At 37.1% G+C, this 25,552-nt stretch overlaps 1 protein-coding gene across 7 annotated transcripts in view; it reads left to right on the top strand.

Annotated features, from left to right (window-relative positions):
• The window catches only part of LOC107269997 (small conductance calcium-activated potassium channel protein), a 144,030-nt gene that overhangs the window by 112,541 nt on the left and 5,937 nt on the right, over positions 1–25,552 (top strand). For 4 of the 7 annotated variants that reach the window (XM_015744552.2, XM_015744556.2, XM_015744554.2 and 1 more), the window contains 3 exons: positions 1,880–1,975; positions 6,561–6,982; positions 23,363–23,498. In XM_015744552.2, coding sequence (XP_015600038.1) covers positions 1,880–1,975; positions 6,561–6,982; positions 23,363–23,498 — 654 coding nt within the window. Of the gene's footprint in view, positions 1–1,879; positions 1,976–6,560; positions 6,983–22,257; positions 22,394–23,362; positions 23,499–25,552 lie in introns of all 7 variants that reach the window. The other 3 variants (XM_025087424.1, XM_025087426.1, XM_025087425.1) reach the window with 2 other exon arrangements.

Raw genomic sequence — 25,552 nt, 5'->3', positions numbered from 1 at the left:
TTAGTCAGAAATTGCAGACACTTTTTTTTTTTTTTTTTTTTTTTTTTTGGTTCAACGCTCGGAACGTTGCTCTACATTTTGTTTACTTTATGAACACTCGTACAGTGGGATACAAGGATTATTTTAATATTTGCTCTGCTGGTTACTCTTGCGCACGTGGCTCTGTCCACTCTTAGGGTTGGCTTTTAGGTAAATCCTGTAAACCCTGTAAACCCTGTAGACTCGATCCCCTTAATGAGTTTTCGCTTGGAAAATTCTAGCGGAATTTCGGCCAGTGCGTACGAGCGACGTGTCTAGCCTATAGTTATACGTACGTAGGTAGGTTAGTGAATGGGGAACTTTGATGGACATGTTCTTTGTTCTTTTTTTATCAACTTAGGAATATATATATATATATACATGACATGTGTGGAAGGTGAACCTATGTATGTACATATGTATGTAGTACACAGGCGCTTCGGCTTTGTCGACGTTAAATGTCGTATCACGTGTAATAAAGTTTGCGAGGGCCCATTTTGGGACAAAACGTTAAATCAAAATCTCAGCTGGGAATAAACCTTAATCCGATCGTAAAGTGTCTACGAGTAACGTGAGATACGGGATTTTTTGTGAAAAAAGCGAGAATTAGAAATTTTACAAATCCTGCAGTTTTTTGGCATAAATCGCAATGCGGTATGGATAAATTATTATTTATGTAGCTTTTCCCTTTTCTTTGTGTACAGAAATTTTGAATTTTTTTTATATGTGCAAAAGCCGGTACAATGATGGTAATTGAAACTATTGAAAAATGTATGCATTAAACTTTACATTAAGTCCAATACAAGTTGAACTTTTATAGAAACTTTGTTTCCATGCTCCAAAGTACCAATTCACTTTTCATCGTGTATTCGATTGATGATCAAATTTGTAATTGGGAAATTTTTTTATTAATGAAAAATATTATAAATGATTTTTAGTCGGCAACTCGTTATATATTCGTATCGTCATTGTTGTAATCGTTTGGTGAAAAGCATATTGCTCCTATGTATAGCACCTTAGGTGACGATCTGTAAGAACGACAAGTACGCGATTATCCATCAATGACAAAATAAACGAGCTCTTATTCGCGAGGATGAAAAATGAAAAATGCCGTCTCGCTCGAGGCAGTTTGTCATTATCATTATCTAAGCTCGGACTCGTCCGACGAGACGCACGTGTGACTCTTTAGATCAGGAAATCGATCCTCTTCAGTTTTTTCTTTCATTATTTTTTATCCGAGCCACGTACTTTTCCTCGTCTTGAATTCCATCGACTCCACGAAACTCGCTTAGCGATGTTTGATTACCATGTTTTTTTTTCTCTTTTTGAACATCAAACGTTTCTCAGACACCCGTTACATTTTTCACACAGGCACATCCTTCGCGTGAAGCTACTACGGTTTACCTCACCAACGGAGCTATTTCCTGTGCCTTTTATCAGTACCTGGTACGAAAATACACCTTTTTTTTTCAACGATTTTATTACAGCCCAGGGCGCCCAGTATTTCGCATACGGACCTGCCGCTCGTCTACATACGTAGTTAGACTAATGGCTAGGAGTGTCATAGAGTTGACAGAGATTTTCCGTAGTAGAATTACACAGGGCGAATTCGCAGTTCACGGACATTCGTCGTGTACACGAAAGTACGATCAGACGATTTCCGGTTCACGTATCGTGTAACTTCCGGAATTACAAATCCATACGACCCGAGAGTCTCGTTAACCAATAGTCGTAGTCTGTTTAATTGATCGGAATCAATAAATCGATAACTCGCTGGAAATTTCTCAATGCACCAGTAAGCGAATTATTAAAAATCGACTTTTCGCATAATTTTCAAAAAAAAAATGTATTTTTGTTTCAGGCCTCGTTTTACTCGACTGCACTGAAAACCCTGATATCTGTATCTACTGTGATACTTCTTGGCCTCATATTTGCTTATCATGCTTTAGAAGTTCAGGTACGTATTGCACTTTGATTGCATGTATTATCAGTGTTAAACAATAGAGGCCAATTATTACAGGACTAAATTAAACGGCGGGAAATTTCAAACGTTGATGTAAACGTTACCCAGCGTCAGTGTACATAGTAAATTACAGTAGGATGAAGTCACTTTAATAAAGCTGCACTATACGTTTCCACTTACTGATATGATGCAAGGTTACCTCCAACGCTATGCACATAGCGACAGTATTGCCAACCTACTCCGCATACGTGTAACTATCATGGAAACATGTCGGAAACAGAAAGCGAAGGGTCGTAGGGTTGGTAGCACGTAGCTAAAGTAAACTGTGACAAACTAGTGCACACGTATCGTAAAAGCGTGCTTGCAGTTAGCAAAGTGCGATATGAAATTTTCGCATTGTTGCCAATAACTGTTTTGCAAACAGGTCACAGGGTCCTCAGGAAGACTGATTGATCGTTAATAATGTAAAATTGAAAATGAAACAATAATTTGGTAAAAAGGGAATAACGCTGGAAGGGGGTAAGGAAGGGTAAGGCAGAGGGAGTGAAAAATGAAGTTGCTACGAAAAAGTAAAAGACGAAAAGTGGAGTAAGAGATAAAGGGAAAATCGATTTTAAAAGTGAGCAGACAGAGAACAGAAAAAGAGACTCTGAGCTGAAGCCGAATGCCTGGAGACTGACAAGAATCCTTGTTCTTTCTTTGACTTAAAGAAATCGAGACAAAGACGTCGGGAAGATTCGAAGACGAAGGTGTCAAAGAATATTTGCAAATTTCACTTGCCCGCGCGATTCGCAATGCACGAATCTTGTTAGGTATCTTTTTTGGCGAAATTTGAAAAATATTTTTTTCACGTCAACAGTAAAATTTTGATAATTTCCTGGTCCCGTAATTTTGGTACATAGTTAGGGGGTTGTTAATGTAATCAGTATTAAAATTAAATGGCACGAAAGACGCTTTAACCGAACTGAAAACAATATTTGAAATTTCCGGGTGGGTTGGTACTAATCGTACCGGAAGAATTCTTCGTTGAGTTTCCAGTCTGAGAGTTATGAGTTATTTACGTTTCTGTGGTGCAGGAAAGAAAAGAGATGTACGAGGACTCGAATGAGAAATACAATTATAAAAACAGTGAAAATTTAATAAATTTTTTACATGTTTTCACTAACAATTGATTTGTATTTAATTTTGTCAAAAAAAGAAAAAACCATTTTTTTTTGCACCGCAATCGATATTCTTTAGTGGGTTCTCCAGTATGGACTCCGGTAATGGTAAAAGTTAAATAGTAAAATTCAGTTGCATTTTTATGGTAAACCCTGCACTTTCCTCTCTTGGGAATTCACTATCGGCAAAAGTCAAGAAAACTGACGCGGCGACTCGAACGAACGTCGATACTATCGAGCGATCGTTCCAGTAGCCAAAAAGCAAACGATTTCTTCGAGTGCACATGCATACACCAGATAACGTTGCACATGCGATCCATTCTCTAAAGTGCAGCAGTGCATGCACAGATCGATCGGAAAAGTACGTTGGATGGAGTTTGAGTTAAACGTCAAAGAAAAATACAAGTAGCACTAAAGTCGAAAGCTTTTTGTGCGTACATTATTTTTTACGGTAAAAAAAAAATTTCCGCATGAAACTCTGTGCAAAATTAATTTATGTACGTATGCAAAAGTATCGTGTATTGCTTTGACAAATAATGATAGTGCATCACCTAAAATGAATATTTCGAAAAATTTCAATGAGACAATTTTTTTTTTCCAATATCCAACAATATGGACTTTGTACGTATATACTTGACCTTGGGTCATTCGCGTTGATGATAACGGAATTGTCGGCGGAAATGCAGTTGCAGCTTGCAACTGCACTCCGCGAGTGCGGAAATTGGCGCGATTAAGATGAAAGCATCCTGCCGGAATAAGAATCGTAGACGAGAGGAAAGAACGATTACGGTAATGTTCCAGTTTCATCGGTTATAAATATTTTCAGTGTAGAACGGCGGGAAAATTCAAAATATTCAATTAAAAACTAAAGACGTCCGCGACTATCAAATTTCTAAACACTCGTCCCCTGCCTGCATCGCTCGCTATGAAATACACATAACTTATCGTAAAGATTATGGCGAATCCTCACGACTCGATGATAACAGACAAAGAAAACAATTACGTCATAAATATCTGATACGTCACGTCTATATTTCACAAGGTCTCCTAAAGCCTTTCCACGCCAGCGTATTTAAGTGACGTGCTCGTAATTCTTAAAGGAAATGTGAATAAAGCATAAATTTTACATAATCCAAGTAAACGCGAACCTACCCTATATTTTTATCGTCAATACTATAAGAATATACCATTGAACCTTCCAGATTCTCAAGTGCCATATACCTACTTATCAACCTTCTTGGGACTCTATCTATAGCTCTCAAAGGTACTTGTTACCTTCGAGTGTGCTTGGTGTCTCGAGAAGGCGGAAACATCAGAAACCTAATCAAACGAAACTCAACAGCGTACAATAATTTTGTTGCGCAAAATATACAAGAATTATCGATTATGGTGCAAAAATAATTTTCAAAATGAATATTATCTTTTTAGGCTGCCATTTTGAAAAATTGATTTAACTGTTTGTATCTTATGGGGTGTATATAGATATATATATATATATATATATATAGCGGACGTTCATTGTCTGTCGCGACTGTATTGATTCTCAGATTCCTTAGCTTGGTTTGTATCTTATGGGGTGTATATAGACAGCGTACAATAATTTTGTTGCGCAAAATATACAAGAATTATCGATTATGGTGCAAAAATAATTTTCAAAATGAATATTATCTTTTTAGGCTGCCATTTTGAAAAATTGATTTAACTGTTTGTATCTTATGGGGTGTATATAGATATATATATATATATATATATAGCGGACGTTCATTGTCTGTCGCGACTGTATTGATTCTCAGATTCCTTAGCTTGTAAATGGCTGCCTATGTAACTGTGTAGTAACGATAAGCTGGTTGCTGGTTAAAATTCTTCAAGACGGCGTCACTGTGTCACTTCCTTTTTGCCCTAGTGACGGGGTCTGCTAATTAAGTGGTTTGACCTAATTGGCCACGTAATGCGATACGGATTAAAGGGGGACCTGATCGCGATTTCGAATAACGGAAGTGACGGGTCCGTAATTTCGTGCGGAGCTACACATTGATATTATCGTATTGATAAAGTATCTTGATGAAATTTAATCAAGGAAATGGACCGAACTTTATTGCTTTTCTTTTGCTTTCAATCCACGTGGAATCGATTATTATTATTACTTAAAAAAAAAATATATATATTTTCATTCCCTCGTGAAAATATATGTATTCGCGTAATCTGTCTGTAAATATTTTTTATTTTTTATCTACTAAAATTCAATTCGTCGGACTGGGTAAACCGTTTGATATTATTTATTAAGTTAACGTCGATAAGGGATTTGCTCCCCCTTTTTTTTTTATTACTTAACGCCTGACACTTCCGTCGCTACATTTTGCGAAACTTAACACTTTATCAAAAATAACGAGTATTTTTGCTATTCCGAGCACGTTTTTTGGACCTGACGATTTTTTTTTGCTCCTGAACATACGTACACTTTCGGGCATTCCATATTACTCAAAAAATTATATTGGAATTTTTTTAGAAAAAAATCTTATTTTTTTACAAAATATTATAGATACTCTAATCAGTCTTGTGGGACACGTCGAATCGACAATCGCCAATATGATTTTGCAATAAATCAACAGCTGACTGTCGGTAGCCAGAAAAAAATGAAGATGCAGAAAAAAAATGGTCAAAAAAAACGAACTCGTCCATCGTTCATCGCACAACGTTAATGGCGGAATGATAACGAGTCCTGCTGCATATAGGAATGGCCGAAGGAGACTTTATTATTTCCGACGAACAATGACTTTTCCGATATCACAGAATTCACCGAGTTTCTCGATATTGATTAGTGATAACCTGCAATACGCGGGCGAGCGCTGGTATTTGCTCGGATGAAAACAGAACATCCGAACCGATCGTAAACCTCCTTTCGATGGCGGCGTTCGAAGTAGGTATATCTACGAAATGGTAGGTTATCCAATAAAGGCGTAAATAAAACTTGGAACACAATGATAAGCAACCATAATGTGTATATAAATGCTCGATCGTTTCGTACATGGCGTTTATTGCTTCTGTATCGAACGTTATCGATCAATCGCACCGTGATCGAACAATGAACAATACTGACGTACAATGAATTATATAAAAAATTTTTTATACCACAAAAATCGTTATAATTTTTTTTCTGAATTTTTGTCATTTTTATTAATATCCAAATTGAATCAACAATTGTATAACAAAAAAAAATTGAATAAATAATTAAGGAGAAATATCAAACCCCACGTGGTCAGGTTAGGCTATAGTAGTTAAAGTAGCAGACTGTAAAAAAAAAAGTAACGTAAATCGGGCAAAATGCCAGATCTTGTCGAAGCTGTGCTATAGTGACGTCAGAAAACGAATGATTGATAATACAAAAATAATAATGGCGGCCTCCATTCTTTTTCCCACAGTTATTCATGATCGATAACTGCGCGGATGACTGGCGGATCGCAATGACCTGGCAACGAATATCCCAGATCTCGATCGAGCTGATAATCTGCGCGATCCATCCAATCCCCGGAGAGTATTACTTCCTGTGGACGACGAAGCTGTCCAACAAGGGTGGCGACATCGGTACCAAATGGGTACCCTATGACGTCACGTTATCCCTTCCGATGTTTCTCAGACTCTATCTGATCTGCCGTGTGATGCTGCTGCACTCGAAGCTCTTCACCGACGCATCCTCCCGGAGCATAGGTGCCCTCAATCGGATCAATTTCAACACCAGGTTCGTCCTGAAGACCCTGATGACCATATGTCCTGGTACCGTCCTCCTGGTCTTCATGGTGTCACTTTGGATCATCGCCTCGTGGACGCTGCGACAGTGCGAGAGGTACGCATACTTTGAAAAAAATTTTTCCCCTCAAAAAAAAAAAGTCAAAATTATTATTTGTCATATATCTGTAATATATCACACTGTATACTACCTGACAAATTTTATAGAAATCAGCTGTTTTTTTTTGTTTGTATAAAAATACTTTTTTTTTAATTTTCGTGCCTTACCCCCCTCCCCCCAAATCTATCGATAAAACTCGCTAAAATATTCACTGGAGATAACCACGTTTTGAGATCGTTCGCTTACGTATAATTTATATGAATTTTGAAAACGATCGCTTGGGATCAAATGATGATGGTACGAATGCACTTAAAGTGCATATAGTATGCACTTGGTGCAAGTATGCGTTGTGTGCCAGAGGATGTGTAGTTGGGAACAACGGAGGCCGTTTTGCTTTGGCAAATGGATATGGATTCCGCGAGTTATGCACAATGCAGTCATTACCATAAACATTTGCAGCAGCATCGCCAACGGGAATGCCTAACGATTGTTTTACGTGGGTCACGTATGCACAGAATCCGAGACAATGATATTAACGTGCTATTCTAAGATTCGTAATCTTGTTGTCTGACTAATATAATACAGTGACTACTTAAGGGATTCAGCAAGTTTCTCTGTGCATTCGAAATTGCATGCGCGCAGCATCCCACCGCGGTGGTGTTGAGCTGGACCGATTAACGCGAAAGCATAAATCAGTAGAGGGTTTAATCCACTCGCGGAATCTGGACCAATCCTATGATCATCCCCAGTGATGAATCCTTTTACTAGGGGGACGCGGACACGTATGCAAATATAATGGCCGACAAGGAAAGTCCTTGCATAAAATATAAATTCAAATGCACGTAATCCCACGAAATCCTTTGGAGGTTAGATTTTACGTATAAATTACAAGGGATGTTTTGGGATGTAATTTTTTTGTTTTCGAAAAAAATATGTATATGTACCTTCAATTACACTCTTTTGCATAGTAATTTTCCAACACTCTGCCTAGAGATGGTGAATTTGGCGAATTAAACGCCCGAACGCTTTTTTTCCTATTTTTTAGGGTAAATTTTCCGCCACGCTTTTAATTTACGACGTGTCTAATCTACGGTCGCGTACGTGCATGAAGTAGGGACAGATGTTTCTACAGGGTGTCGGGTAGGTCCAAATGTACATTGTGAAACGTGCATTATTTTTTTTAGGACTTTTTCTACTCCTTTTTTATTTTACATTTTTTTTTCTTAAGAAAAATCTTTCATTTCCTCGAGAACACGTCGTTTACCGTAGCGCAAAGTGTCTTGAGACGTGGATGCTCTTTCTCGTGTCATATACAGGGTGTACACATATATCACACTGATAAAGGATCGCGACACTGAATCACGTAGGAGTGTTGCATTTTAGTTTTGTGAGAGCACCCTTAGGAAAATTTATGAATATTCCGGAAACACTATACATGACAAATGAAATATTTTTCTGTTATAAAGATTCTTATACAAGGGAGTTGTTTCACTGATAAATTGGTATAACAACTGTGACGTGTGATTTTTCGATTCACGGTCACAAGGCGACTCCGACTACCGATACAAATAACGTTCCCGATCTCTGATTCCCTTCGGGTCGCCATCCTGCTCGGAAGCTGCGCTCTCGGGTTGATTCGTATAGTTATGCCAGTGCTCTCGGAAGATTTCGTTATTGTTTAGTTGAGGTCGCGTTTAGTTGAATCGCTAAGGAACGCTCTCGATTTGGTTTAAAGGGACGACTCGAGGGAAAGGGAAGAGTTATCGGCTATGAGGGTCTCGACCAATCAGATGATCAGAATTATTAGTTCTCGAATTTGGCTACTTTGTCAAAGCAGTCTGTCTCGGGGCACCGACCGAGGTGTCACGAACTGCCTCGCGCTCCCGGGCTGTTTGTTTATACTTTTTCTAGCCGTGTTTAGATACGGTATAGAAAGTTCTCACTCGTGTAGTTCTCGCGTCGCTCTCGCGATATCCAGAAAATTCTTTAAATTTTCTGTGAGTGTTCCGGAGGTGTAGTGTTGTGCCCTGGTGCAGTGCCCATCCAAGCGTCCTTTGGATATAGTCCATGGCCTTCACGGATCAACTGCACCAGCTCCGGTGAGTGCTCCCAATTTATTAATTGGTGAAGGGATTTCGATTTTACAGCTCCGATTCGTTCTGCTACGTTCTCGATCCGTTAGTCTCTGTATCTCGCACTATTTACCTGACGTTTACTCCGGCCCTCTCTAGCTCAACCTAGCAGCATGAGCGTCCGCGCATTTCCGTAACCGTCCGTTCCCGTTCGTGCATCCAGTTGCCTTTCTCGATTTTACGCGTCCCTAAAAATCGACAGGATTCGTTAAGTTATCGTATTATCCGATAGGTTCCGTCATACCGGCTCGTAAATTCCCGGTGAAAAAAGCGAGCGAAGCATGAGCGAAGGGTGGACGGCCGAAGGTAACGTAGGTTAGTCTTTGGATTTTCCGCTATCGGTGTGGAGTTAAGAAAGTCACGTTACACAACGTAACAAAGCGCAATATGTCATCTTATCATCCGAGACGTTATTTTTATTTTTTTTTTAGAAAACCCCCCATTTTATTTAAAAAATTTCTTTTACCCTTTGTCATTTCAATTGCTGATAAAATTTATACAAAATTGTTTTAATACTAATTCTTTCCTCAAGGGTTACTTAAGTATACGATGTTGTCGCGTGCTTATTTTCCGCATAACTACATAACGGGTGCTCAAGTGAATTCACGATCCTCTTTAAACTCACACCGGCGCAATTCTTACGGCAGTAAATGTTTTTCCCACTTAGCCCACCCACCTGTTCCACCCAGTTTAATGAAGCTTGGTACTTAATTACCATACATACGTATATGTGCATCAAAAGCACGTAGAGCTAAATGGACTTGCCGTTAAGGGTTGAGCAGTTTCATAGTTTCCTTGTTGTGACTGACCCTCCGACAATGACGATACATTCTCATAGAAAATTAAGGATGCAGCCTGTAAATCGGAATATGAATATATCTGCATATAAAAGTGCATTGAACAAAATTGCATCGGTGCATATTGAATGAAACAAAAAAAAAATTTAATTTTCAAATTTTTTCCATATAAAAAAATTATCATCGACATATCGTATTTTTTTTCATTATCAACTACAGGATTACACGTTATGCTGAAAGATAAAGGGTGACCCCTCTGAAATTAATGAATGAAAATATTAATAAGACGAATGGGATGGATAAACCAGCACGGGACAAAGAATTCTTTGAGCATCATTTTCCTATTCCATTCTTCACGTATTTCGCAGGCGTCGTAATTACTTAATATCAACCTTATCATACTGTTGGCATTCTGCGGAACAATGGCTTTCAAGCCGATCTCATTTACTCGAGGTAAAAGCTGTGTTCCTGTAGACAGACACGGGCGAACAACTCGGCGTCATTAATAAGCGTGTCGAGTATCGCGAAATGAAGACACGTGTCTTGTAGATTCTAGTGTGTGGCGTTCAATTAGAATGGGCTTGTTCGTCTTGTTGCCGTGCGAGTTTACATAGTAGATAAATGATTATTAAAATTTAAAGTCACTGTAGAAATTATTTTTATAATGTATTTTTATAATTTCGTTAAATCGTATAATCGACTTTTTGAACCTGTATAAACGATATTTTTATCACGAGGATACTCAGCCACGTCGTAAAGTCATTCATAAAATTTGCTACTCTATTCGGGACGTACTTCGGATGATCAGCAAAAAAGTGGTCAGAAAGTCAATATCGGAAATAATAAAATGGAAAATCGGGGAATCTGTATGTCAAAAAGAGAAATTGTATACCAACACCGATTTTACGTAGGTAGATTCGTTATAGTGATTGGTATGTAGGTTATAATGATAATAAATTTTTTTTAAAGTGAACTTTGAAAATTTATTTTAAAAAATTAAAAAAGGGAAAACCCGTTAAACTCGGTGGGTTGTTCTATCTGGAGGTCGTAGTGTAACGATTACTTTCATCTTTCGAAATATTCTAGCTTATCTCACCAAGGTACTTCTCTTCAATCGAGTTAAATTACTGTATAATGTCTGACACGGCGCCGCGATATCTTGGAATACGTACGACTGCCATGAGAAACTCTCAAGTAACTAACTCGCTCCGCCGTAGAATACTAATTCTATGACGAGTTCCAAACTTGACGGAGATTTTAGTGAAGCTTTAACAGATTACTTATACGTATAGAGTACGGCGGGAATTTTAAACTTGATTAACGTCAAGTTAAACTGCAGTCTACGTCAAGTCTGGCTACCAAAATTTTACATATGTAATAACAAACTTTATATTCAATTAAAATCCGAAGCCACCGTTGGGCTTGTGCTAATTGGAAAATTTCGAAAATTCAAAAAAACCCTTCTTGCCATCCAAAATTACTGACAATCAAATTCTCCCCAAAATTACCCAACTTTTCGAATTTCTCTTCCAAAAAAAAGAGACACTCGTCAGCTTCCAAGGATAAAGGATCCACTTAGTTGTAGGCGGTGACGCGATAAGAAAAAAAAAAGGGCGGGAATTATACGTCAATTTGAAATTTCATTTCTTCCGCGTAATTTCATCTATCCCGCGACGAACCAACTGGATTTCCGGATGGTGAATGAAATGTCTTTGATGTTGGGCAGAGGGAGGCTCGAATGTGCAAAATTTGTATTATCTAGGGTGAATGTCGCAGAGTTTCACGGGTGGCTTCTTTAGGCCTACCAACCTACACGTCATTTCGTTTGACTCACAGCGAACTATCTACGCACGTGCCTTGCGTGCTTCGAGTGTCGCCCTCATAGCTACTGTATGGTAGGCTAGGTTATGTGTATATATATATACACATGGCATATACCGTGTATATATATGCATATACTCATTTATAAGCAAAACCCTTCGTAATAGTAATATCTCTTCTGCACTAGAAACCACTCCTATCTTCATCCGCCCCCATTGTTGGCCTAAGGTTGTCAGCATTGTTCGCTCTACAGGTTTTCTTTTTTCCCTCGCTATTCATTGTTCTGCTTACAACATTGATAATAATTATCAGGCATCGATCGATGTTCCCCTTCTTTGTATTTCATAATAAAGGCCATTTTGAAGATTTTGCAATTATTTGCAAAATCTAATTTTCTTATTGTGGTTCGAACGATGGGAAACGAATATCGGTATACAATTTTTTTTTTCTTTCTTTTTTCTTTGCTACGGATTATTGAACTTTTTTTTTCCTATTTTTTTGTCGCACCCATTTGCACGTCATATTTGCAAAAATAATGGCTCTGTCGCGCTACTTGAATTCGCGATTACTACGTTCCTGGGAAATTGTGACTTGCATCGAAAATGGCAAAGTTACTCGAGTGAGGCACGTTTTCTCTCGTAAATTTATCAAAGCCTTTTGCGTCATTGGCGGAACCTCGGCGCCTTTTGAGGGAAAAAAAAAATGTCGCGAAAAACCGAGAGAATGAAAAGAACGTCCAAGGGGCGAAAAGGGGTGCAAGAGGCACAACGTGAATTTTGAAATACGCTGTCTAAATTTTATCCTGTTTTGTCGTTGCTTTTTACACCAAAAAATTTTCACATCAGTTTATGCATTTTTTTTCTGAACATCTGAGTGTCTTGAGGAATTTTTTATTTATAACTATTCTATACAATTTTACAAAGTAAACTGTATATATAATTTGCATTTTTTTTTCAATGCTTAATATTTGCACTATACTCGTACACCATATATAGCACATACTGAAATAGCCAAAGATTCGGTACTACGGTTCCACCCCTATGCAGTATTTCACGAACTGAGAATTACAACTCCCTTGGGTTCCACAAAAAAGGACTGTTCAATCCTACTATTCAACTACGCCCCTTGCCTAGCAATGTAATAGCATATCCTAATCCAGAACCGAAGGACTCTGGACAATTTTTTTTTTTTTCATCTCATTTCTTTCATCTATTTAAGATATAAGCATTGAAGTCCTTGAATGAAACTGGCCAACGATGGGATTTTCCACTACGTGTTACTTCAAAATCTTTCTAATACTATAAATAATATATATATATCAGCCTGATGCTTGAAACTTTTCCGTTGGCATTGGATACCGCAGGATTTCCTATTCCTATGTACACGGTATACGAAATAAGGTAGACGCCTCCAGAGTTCCTTATATGTACATGCACATATATACGTAACACATAAGAAGCTACTCCGCTTCATAAAAATTCCCTAGCGCATAAAAGTTTAAGCAGATAAAAATATGACTCGTGAATTTTCCACACAAAATCGCAGTATCGCGCAGGCGTGCACGTGACACCCGATATAGTTTATACAAAACCCACAGTACAGCTAGTAGCCACACATGAGCACCGGACATAACGTAAGATTGCATTAGTGATGAATTTTTAAAAAACGAATCATAGCCAGTATTCTTTTCTCGACGTGAATCCCAGTCGCAGATCAAAGCGTATAAAAAAAAGATTGCAAAAAAATTTTTATTTTTATTTTAAAAATCGTCCGCTTTACATCAAAGGGATTCCCAAAAGTTATCGTATCTATTTTTGCAAATGCCACCACGTGGCTATGCAGATGGAATGTCTAATTACATGACATTCGATGACCACGTGGTTGGCGAATGTCGCGAATTTGCCATATGAAAAAAATTACAAAGTAGCAATTGCAAAGCTGAACGCGAATACGTGCAGAAAAGTCAGGTGAAATCATAGCGATTTCTATCGGTTCGTTAAAGTTCAGGGTTGTTCGTTGCACCGCGAGAATTGCATGCATAGTGCAGCGACTGATAACAAACGTTATCAGCAGTACCCATGATATATGAGTATAAACAGTAAAATTGATTTTTCGCGATAAAATTTTATTCGCAATTTCTTATTCGCTTTGACATAATAGGAAGTTAAGTACGAATTCCTGTACAGCTGCCGGGGCTGGAACAAAGACAACAGAATACAAAAGGTGTTTCAAAGCCAATTTCCAGCACCGAAGTGATTGCTCGCTACAAAAGCAACAAGTCGGCACTCCGAGAGCTCAAAACCTCGCAAAACCAGTTGCTGTATGTTCAAAGGCGAGAATGGCGGAGAAACTGGTAGCAGGGTTTCCCTTTATCTTTTTTCATATTTATTTTGTTTTCTCTTTCGACAGTTGCGAGCATTTACTCATTTCTAAGATACGACTGCGCTACTTTTTTTTTTGCATCCGTACTACTACACGGTAAAGCCATTTCTGTCACTTCTATGACGTCCTTCGTATCTCCGGGCGACTGCATCCAAAATGCATTTTCCTAGAAACAAATCGCAATTCCATTCACTCCCGTAACTGGAACACCGAAGATATTCGAAAAATTTTTTTTCACCTGAACAATTCTTTATTAAAAAAAAAATTAATCTACATTCTGCAAGATAACACATATACGTTTTACCTAGACGCCAGTGTATTGACATTCTTGTGAAATTCTCACTAATTAAATATATAATTTAATTATAACAGAAATTCCACGCTACTATCAGTTCACTTGCATACTATATGCAGTTTTACCACGCTGATACTTTCAATTTATATTTTAATATAATTAATGGCGATTTATTCAATTATCTTATAACAAGATACTTTAATCCAATTTTCATGCGATAACGTTATACCCAGGACGTGGTTATCTCCAATTATATCAAGTTGTCGCGTTTCCGGGTTTCGATCTGAAAAAAAAAATCACGCAAAGGCCTGACTCGCCGCTCGTGCGTATTTTAATTCGATTTGCAAGCGAAAACTTCGCACGCAACTTTCATCGAAATACCTTTGGCACGATAACGCGATAAACAAACGCATTCTTATCACGAGAAAGTGCCTCTCCCTTGATTAAAGCCAATACGAAATATGTACAGGATTAATCAGTACTATTGACACACCTGTAAATGTGTGTGATTTCTGTTAATTCCCACAGTGGAACCACATTCAGGTGGTTCGGTGGTCCTGAATAGACCGTGTATAATCACCCCACCACCCCCCTCAGCAACTTTAACATACGATCCCTCGATATAATCTCTGTTGAAATTTTCCGTAGTTAATTAAAATTAAACAAATATTTCCATGCTTCCCGTTATTCGTAATTCGATTATTGTAATTTTTCAAAAAAAAAGTCTCGATGATTTAAAAGATTCTTTACCTTTTTTTTTTAAATTTTCGTACATACCTAATCCGATGACGCAAATTAATTGCTAAAACTAATCAGGCTTCAGTGTTCATTTTTTTTTATTACGGTTGTTTCATTGTTATTATTAATTTTATTATCATTATGATTAATAATTTTGTTAACCAAAGACCCGTAGTTTACGTGTATACTCGATACATCATTGACATTTATTATACACATTATAGTGCATGAATATGTGTTTAATTATGCTGTATGAGTTACAGAACAACATATACAGTACGTATTGATACTTGCGTTGATACGGTCGAAATTCTATCGAAAATAAAAAGAGAAAAGAAAAGAAGCCAAAACTTTATTATAAATATGCATGCATATATATTTCTCAAGGGAATCGAGTGATTGAAAAAAAAAAATAAAAAAATAATAATGTTCTTGAATATGAAGTACATTCATTACATGTGGCAAGCAATTTCAATGTGATACCGAAAGTGCATGCAATTCCACGAAGTGGGATCTACTGCAGCCGCAGCTGTAGAGTTGCATTTACCGATAGACGCTGTAATAAATTTTGCTGCTCGATCGAATGCCAATTATTTTTAAATATCAATGAGCATCGAAACCAGATTCGCGAAATTCGCAGATTCCTTGGCAAGAGGCAAAATTAAATGCCGCGACTTTCTGCCCTAGACTCACCGTAACGTAATTGCGAATATTAACTCGATGCGCCATTTCGATACTTTTGCAATAAAGGTAACGCAACTGCCAGCACATTCAGTAAGAACAAATACAATCTGGAATTGCAACTGCAGTTGCGACTACGAACACAACGACAAGTTGATAGAGCTTTTCCTAAGCATTTTCTAGGTCGACATTTGGTCGAACAAGAAAGGAGCGAGGAAAGAAAGAAAATATAAAGAAAAAAAAAAGATGAACTTACAAGAAAATTCAATAGTCAATGCAGCTTCTCGGGTTTCAGTAATTTTTCGTGTCTTTCGAGATCGTGGAAAAAGTTTTGGAAGGGGTTGTAGGAGTGGGGAGGGATAATGGATTTACGGTGAGAAAAAGAAATGACGTCCAGGAGAAAGTGGAGAACAAAGAAAAATCTCTCCTTTCTAAACTGTCTCATCTTCTTTACCAGACACACCGTACTATACATATATTAATCTCATAAGAAAAAAATAAAAGGGAAAAAAAGCCAGCTGTACCATAAGATGACGAATGGTTCGACTCAGTTTCCGTATTATGTCTGAAGTCTTTTTGTTTCTGTCGATCGAAAAGAAATTCGCGAAACGTTCGGCGCACCGTGTGTTCGACACACGAACCTATTATTGAACGCGACGTGGCAGTGGGAGAGATCCGAACCGAAGTAAAAGAAAGACAAAGAAGCAGCTTGGTCACGGTGGGGCGAGGTGAAACAAAAAAATTTGAAAAAAAAAATAAAGTAGGGAAAACTCTATTCTACCGTTAATAATGCAACGGGTATTGCAATGGTAATGCAACGAGGTGCATCGGAATGCAATTGTTTATGGGGCTCGATGCGTTGCAGCGCTGCACTGCATTTTCTTTACGGACAATATACGAAGTCTCGGATAAGTTTAAATTAAGAATTTTTACAAAAGAAATAACGTCTACCCGGTATATCGGGATATGGCATACAGCTCCCACTAAGCGTGTGCTTTTGAAATGAATTAATTTTCTGTCTTGTATTTACTGTACTAGGATACTGTATGCGGGAAGGAGAAACAATTGTTTTTAATCGCTAAACAATAACTTTCTCGTTAAAACGATAGAATTTCGACCGTGTTTGCCATTTTTGTTGCGCAACATAATCATAGTGATACCGGGTGTCACGAAAGTCTACTCCACGTCGTAATCGACAATCCTGTGATTTTTATATGTAACATGAATTTATTAAGCTTGTCAACAAAATTTTGGTGTACGAATAACCCCGACCCGAGCATTGCTATTTATTCCCACTTAATGTACATTTATATGGTATTTAACAGAAACAAAAGTGAAATGAACCTTTACGTAAGGACGAGGAGAGCCCGTGTGTTCGGGGTCACGAAGAAATTTTTTTTTTTTTATACCTCACGACACAAATATCTTCCTGTCATTCGTAAGTCGATAATATTATTTTTCAATAATTTCGTCCCTACAATCCAAACCTGACGCAAACTCAAATCCAACAGTGACAATGTTCTTCGTTACAAAAGTGATTCTTGTTTTTGCACAATTCTTGTACTTGTCTCAGGAGTGACCTTGAAGTAGCGTAACAAAAATTATAAAAATTAACAAGCACCAAATCATAGCATGAACTATAAAAATGACCTAAAAATGAGTTAATCGACTTGCACAATTTTGTTGTTGTTTTTGTACCGTCTTATTTCAACGGCCTATTTACGGCATACAAAGAAGTGCAGGCCAACAAGGTTGTTTTTATACCTCAAGTACCGTCTCATCGACCGCCGCCAATCCTTCTCGACATCTTTGCACAGTGAGAATTATTTATGAAGGAAACGTCGCTCCGTTAAAATATAAATAGCATCGTACAAAAATGAACGTATGCACAGGAGTATTATCGTTTTTCTATGCTGTATATTCGCTGATGTGTAAAACTGTATAGTCAGTATCTTCGCTTGTAAAACGCACTGACGCGCGCCGCTTGTAAGCATTGATTTTTTGATCGACTAAATTCCAAAAAAAAATTTTGTACGTCCTATGAAGATATTTTCGAAAATTATTTTTTTTATATACTAAATGGCACCGTCCATTACGTACGTAGAACGTTATGCAGCGTTTAACGCTGTCATTAATAACTCCATAAAACATCCTGTATAATTTTATAGGTTTTTGGCTACGTTAGTCGTGACTAATGACATTTATGCTGAACAATGAAAAATCGTCTCCGCGCAAACAACTGACTGTTCTCGCGAAAATGTGCAAATCACTCTTGTAACTTGTTATAAAGTTCATAGTTCTGGAAAAATATCATCAAGATCTCTTCCAATGGCACAACTTCAGAAAATGCCTGTAGTAGGGCATAAAGCAATTTCAAATTTGAAAAAAATAAATTTACTCAGCTATACTATGCTCGACTTGAAGTTCATAATCTCACCGCAGCATCAAGCATACCTGTTAATAGCATAGTACAGATTCTCAATAAAAAATTCATATGAATCAAACACACGTATACACGTATACAGTAAAATCTTGATTATCATTTCTTTTTGATCATCAATCAAAAAAAAAAATAAACGGGAATAGTTTTCTCTTACGTATACAACGCATAACGCTAAATCCGTTAAATATGAAAAAAAAAAAAAACAAAAGGGATAATAACAATATATCACCCTAATATTTGTAAATCACATCAACCATAGGCATCGTCACGTACATTTTTTTAGATTACAGTAAAAAAGTTTTTCGAAAATTTATCACTCTTACGTAATCTCTCACTGCTATCCCTTACACAAGTCGAACAAGTTCAATGACCGAATTGTTTACGTGTATAAATGGACCTTAAAACAATTCGAACTTCAGCTTTCAGCTTTCTAACGGGACGATACTGCAAATCAATATCGACAGAACAGAAAAAAAACGATTTGTTGAGTCTGACCAGACGAAATAGAAAAAAAATGAAGAAAAACAGGATTCCCTCAATCATAGTCACGATTGAAAAAAAATTTGAAATACTACACAAACATACACGCGAAAATTCATTCGCACAATACGTAAATTACTTTCGGGGAAATTCGCAAAAAAAAATTGTTTGTTATCATTTCGTAATGGTATCTCGTGACATGTGCCACATATGAGCCACTGCAAGAATCCACATACATATAAATATTCTACACACGTGGATGATATCGTGATAAAAAATATTTATTATTCATTACTTTTTCAACCCTGACATTGATTCGTTCGCATAATCGATTTCTATCGCATATACTGTTCAACGTGCATAATATTAAAAATTTATGTGATTCGAGTAAACGTATGTGAATATCTAGGTAAATGGTCGGACGTTAATAGTTAAAAATTATGCAGGGACAAAATCACTTAAATCAATTCTCGACCTTAATTGACCGAACATATGAACCCTCCTTGGTCCTTTGTGTACATATTCATTAATTACGTAATCCCACGAACACTTTACGTGAATCTGTAATTTATTGCAAAAAATTAATTATTAAATGTTGCCTGATTGATAATGTTGCCCCCGTCCCTTGACGTTTTCTATGTAAAATACTCGTTGCGTGTTTCGGCTATGTATATACGTCACACTTAATTAATTGTACGTTGTTAAATTAATACTAAGAATTTTTTTTTGACAAAAAATTATTCCATGACAAAAATCACTTTGCTTAGAGGCAGGCATAAGGTAATTGATGTTTTTCTTTACAATTCAGCTGTACGTACTATGACATATCATGATTACCTGATAAGAGAGAAATGATAATTAGATATTATTGGTTATATGGTAAATATCATAAATATCGCAATGCTGTGTGTGCAAGCTGAAAAAATTATTGGTTGGGAAATTATAAAAAAAAATAAAAATTGCAGACATATATTTTCTAAGGTATCCTGATACTCATACGAAATTCATGTTTTCTCTTCGTTAAATGAAAATATAATATTTTTTGGAAAATTATTTTCGAAATTACTTTATGGATGCCTCAGTGCCAAAATATCTGGTGATGTGTCGGTGTGGTTATGTGCTTGTTTTGTTAATTGTCAATTTAACGCAATGCATCATCTTGCGTCCATCCGCCTCCTCGTAACTTACTAGAAACTTTTACTGTTCGTCATTTCTACTTTATACATGTTTCTATTCTATGTTACACATGTATAATTTAATAAAAATTATTCATCAGATCGGGATTACGTAGGCCAAACTTTAAATTGCGATAACGTGATCTCAACCAATGCATTATTTTTCAAAAATACTCTTGACATTTCCGTGGAAACGTTACCTGGGAAGATAACGATAAAAAAAAAATCATTAAAAACTTAATAGATTGCAAAAAAAATTAATAAAAATACTCATTATCGATAACAAAAATCTTATTAGAATTTCGCAATTTTTCATTCATGCACACAAAATTTTATTACTACGGCTTTGCCAAGTCCATTTTAACAGTACGTATTCATAGTGTTGCTTTGTGCAACGATGCATTCCGTATCGATGCACAAAATCTGCATATTGCTCTCGGCCCGAAGCTGCATAGAACCCGTACGACTCGCGCAAGGCAAATCCATTCGAGAGAATTTCCATAAAGGACGTCGCGGAACAGGAAAGAGATGCGCGGCGTCGCGACGCTACTCTTCAGCATCCATGTTTTGCATACAATAAAATATCCATACAAGTATACGCAAAAATATGTCTGAACCGTGACAAGTCATGCGCCATATATCCGTGCAACAATAATCCGTAGCAAAATAAAATAAAAATCAAAAACCCTATTGTTCCAAATTCTGTCTTGGGATTGGTCGACTGATACAATTTTTTTGTTTCGACACAAAACTTTTTTTTATCGCTTCTCGTCGACGCTCCGCTTGTTCTTTTTTTCTCCGAACGGAACATGTTACGCAATAAAGACAATCAGTTGCATAACCAGCGTCGCGACGTTACGATCGCGTCTACTTACATGGATATCGAGCTTATCCTTCGACGCTAAAATTCTGATCTTTTATTTATATAATAGCAGCTATACAGTCTTGATATACAACCGACTTATGGTCGTCGTGTCGTTGATGCATTATGCAACGTTTACCTCATTACCACGTTTCAGCCAATTTAAGGCAGGACTGTTCACCGCTGCAATGTACTGGTACTGATAGCCGCATCCGTTAAATAAATTACGATGGACTTGAACCTGAAGATCCTAATGGGAGGTCATGTAAAATCGTTATGATGCACCGGCGATGCACAATGCATTTACGTTGAATTAAATTTTTGCTTGTTACACGTATTTCGATGATCCGTCACAATTTTTTAGGTATACTTAGTGTTCGTGGCAGCAAAAAGAAAATGTGTAACTATACACGTTGTCGCAATTTAAAATTGAATGCTTATGAATTTTCATAAATTCAGGCGTAGAAATTGTTTTATTCGGTGGCGAATTCGTGATTAGTAATAGGTTTTCGATTGGAAATATTGTGAGACAAAAATATTATCGTTATTGAAACCCCATGTAACTTTTATCTCAAGGATACACGTGGTAATTTACGTTACTTTGAAATTCACTACGTTGATTAATCAGTCCAAATAACTTAATCCCCTTATCATGCAAAACATATGCTCGAAATGTATGCATAATTGCAAAACAGCTTGAACACAGTTTCAGTTATATTCGAAATTAGTTTAAAGTCATACAAAGTTATGTATGTAAAATATACATATAGCATATACATACAAGCGTACAAGCCTGACGGGTATAGAATAAAGTAAAAAAATGTAGTAAAAATTAAATTTTCACCAATTAGTTTATAAAGTTTGCCAAAGAAAAAAGGTTATCCGGGTCCATTCTTGTTCCACCGTTTACACAAGCCGCTATCCCTATTTACAGCAAAGCAAGACAAGCCGAACGTGCTTGTATTCGAAAATGTGAAAAAAGTTCGGCAGAGGGAAAACTCGGTAAAAAGTTTGTGTCGCCGATACGTGAACATAGCAGAGCTGCGTGGAATTTAATAATTCGGCCAACGGGTATAGAACGCGAAAGCAAATCCGGAAGAGGGACGCGGATAAACCGTGGGCGTCGTCCCAAAAGAGACGGCACGAAGTGTATCCGGCAGAAGGAGCAATTGGAGAGATAAGAAAGTTACATGGGGTTCTGATCGATCGGCAGAAAGGCAATTTCCAATTGACGGATGAAGCTTACCGGGAGACTAGCGAAAGAGTAAAGGAAAAGGAATGAGGGGAAAAAGTTACGCAGGAGAAATGAAATTAATTCTATAAATTGTCAATGAGAATTGCCTCACCGAACGAACCGAGCAGGTTATAGGTTAGCTCAGAAAGCAAAGGATCCAGCAAACGCGTCAATGTTGTCCGGTGTGTTCGATGTTGTCGTGTGTGCACCGGTGCTCTGTCTCCGCCTGCAGGTTCCACGACCCCGAACACGAGAACCTCCTGAACTCCATGTGGCTGATAGCGATCACCTTTCTCTGCGTCGGATATGGCGACATCGTGCCGAATACGTATTGCGGACGTGGGATCACTCTGGCATGTGGGATGACGGTAAGTTTGACGGCGAATCGGCCAGCGTGAAGACTGAAGCCGATCGGGCGCCGTCTAGCCGAGCAACGGCGCCGCGAGACGCGCAACTCGGGTGTCTTGGTCTGTTTGACTATGGAAAAACTGAAATAGCAAAATCACATGAATTATGCAGCATTGAATCTTGCATTAACAGGGCGTGAATGCACTTTGGCTGCGCGACTAATGGCTGAGGTGTAAGCATAGGCACGCGTGCCGATCTACACTGTGTGCAAAATTATTGCCGATTATGTGCTTTTACCATGATTTATGTGTTTAATTAATATCTTTTTTTTTTTAATTCACGCGCGAAAAGCTTCCGCCAATAACAATGCAGCGATTATTCATTGCACCATCCGTGAAGGGATAACTAATCGTAAAGCATCCATTCCTCAAAATTCCTCTAAAAGAATTAACAAAAAATATTTTTTAAAAATCCCGAAAAATTTATCCTCCTTAAAACTAAATAAACGTTCGTCGCAATCATCCCTAACAGAAAATCATTAACAGCTATTTAAAAATACGTTTCAAACGAATTCACCATGTCCTTTTACCTATTTTACTTAAAACAGCTTATCAGTACCGATTCCCAATTACGTATGTATCAAACATATATATATATATATAAATAGCTTATCGTCCTATGTTAACCAGTACTACCGAAGTCAATCTAAAGCCCAAATAATCCGGGTTTTCGGGTCTGCAAAATTTCAGGCTCAATAATATATATATATATATATATATATATATATATATATATATATATTCTCAGCGCCATCTACGAACTCCTCGTAACGTCTTACCGGCCAGATTCTTCTTCGCCATATTAAAAAGTTTTCTGCTGGTAAAAAAAAATTAATACTTATCTCGGGGTTCTTCGTACACCATTATCACGCATCCACACCAAAGAGGAATATTCCTTTGTAATGTTGGTTGGCTACGTTAAATCGTTAGGTTTCATGACGAGGAGCACGCAAACCTCCTAAACGCAATGTGGCTTATCGCCATCACGTTTCTCAGCGTCGGTTTCGGTGACATCGTACCGAACACTTACTGCGGACGGGGTATAGCCGTTTCTACAGGGATGATGGTAAGACGCTTCGTTAAATAACAACACGACTGCTACATTTCTCGTTGTCAAATAAATTATTTGTTCGATTTTTTTTTGTATTCACGTATACGTCTTTTTTTTCGAACGATTTATTATTGCCTGATACCGAGTACTGATTTTCTTTATTTTTCACCACTTTGCGAATTAATCTAGACTATATCACCTGGGCACTAAAATCCGTTAATTTTCTGTATAAGAATTTTTCACTGTTTTATATAATTTTCTAACAATTTTTTTGTAGCTCAATTTTTTTTTTGGTTTTTTTTTTTCAAAATTACAAAAGCTCGCGCTCGATAATTTTGTACAATTTCGATACAACGTACCAGTAGTTTTTCTTTTCACAACCTTATAAAATGCTTGAAGAGAATTAGCAAACTTTTTGCACAACTTTAATGATTGGAGTATATTAAGAAAGCAAGTTTTATTTTATTTTTCTAATTGCAACTCTGTACAACTTAGCATAGTTTTCACGCAACGTATATCGATTAGAAGCTGTAAAGAGAAAGCACGATAACTTCGATACGAAGTTAAAGAAATGTTTGTTAAAAGTATAAATATATAATGGTAAGTCTACCTACAGTGATAACAATCACGTGGAAACCAACCCATCGTTCATTACTGTACCATTAATGAGGATCGATGAAAATCAACCTTCTCATACAGATCATTAATGGCTTCGCTGATATAATTTGGCTTTGGTTTGCCAAGTAGTTCAATTTACAAGACTACGATCCACGCGTAGACTGTGCACTAGATGCAGTTGTTTACAGGTTATTTAAAAATTTAAATAATTAATTTAGAATTTCATCGAACAATAATAAATCAACAAAAACAATGACGAGACAATAGCCGTAAAAAAAAATGCATGACATATACTTAATGGCACACGGGACCACGTGTGTAATTCACCGTAGAAATTTAAATGCTATATTCAATAAATTTTTTTTGCAATCCAGCAATCCAGCAATATCTATATGTATATTCGACACTATACACACATATGTATACCGTATCTAATTTAAAAGGCAATAAATGCCTGCGCGAGCACAAACGTAAACCATGACCAATTTACCAAAGTTATCTTGACTCTTGAAACGGACTAATTTTCGTTGGATCCAACCAGAATAAAAAAAGAAGTTCGAAAAGTTCCGTGCACTTGATAAAAAAAAAAAAAAAAAAAAAATCGCAAACTGATAAATTTTTTTTCGAAAGTTCCACACTCGCGTCTACTCGGCACAAATCCTTCCGCCGGAGTTATATTCATTGAAAATAAATTTATTGGCAAAACGTTTATCGTGTCGGGCAATAAGTCGAGTATCAATTTTGATATCTGATAAATATGCAGAATCCTTATAAAAATATAATAGCAATCCATCAGTATCTTATTATTTGCAAAAACTTCATTCTACAATATGTTTACGTAATTTTACGCGTTAACGCGCGGGATATTGTAGTAATCAAATTTGAATTTTCAAATTGACTCGATTGCTTCAAAATAAAATCTCGAAGCTTTTTCAATCCACCTGCCTAACCTCAAACGTTAATATTCAAAGCAAACAAAGTGAAGGCACACGCTCGTATATCCAAAGATATATCTATAGGGTGTTTCAAAAGTCATTAAAAGCGCGTTGAATTTGCATTTGACCGCGTCTAGGCTCTGTCAAAGTGCCACGAGTTTATATATGGTTATATACATATGTCTATGCATGGCATATATGCCTTATATATATGTATAAATATACACGCGCATATATCTATATATGCGCCAGTAACCCCAGGCAACTATTCGCGAACGGAAAAGCCGACTGGCATTCGCTTTGAGAAATGGCGCCCTAAGCCCACATTTCGTTATACAGTTCGTTTCAAATGAATTAGACGCGAAGTGGCCCAGTATGTGTACATATATGTATCATCTATAGAGTTACCCAGCGCGGATTGCTATTGGTCAAGAAATCGACACTCGAGAGCCAATGGAGAAGCATTGCCAATTTATCTTTTACTTTCTTGCCTTTTTCTTTTTTTTTTTTTTTTTT

This window comes from Cephus cinctus, unplaced genomic scaffold (assembly GCF_000341935.2).
Source record: "Cephus cinctus unplaced genomic scaffold, Ccin1 Ccin1_scaffold0695, whole genome shotgun sequence".
NCBI classification, from domain to species: Eukaryota; Metazoa; Arthropoda; class Insecta; order Hymenoptera; family Cephidae; genus Cephus; species Cephus cinctus.
This window is presented reverse-complemented; position numbering and strand designations above follow the sequence as displayed.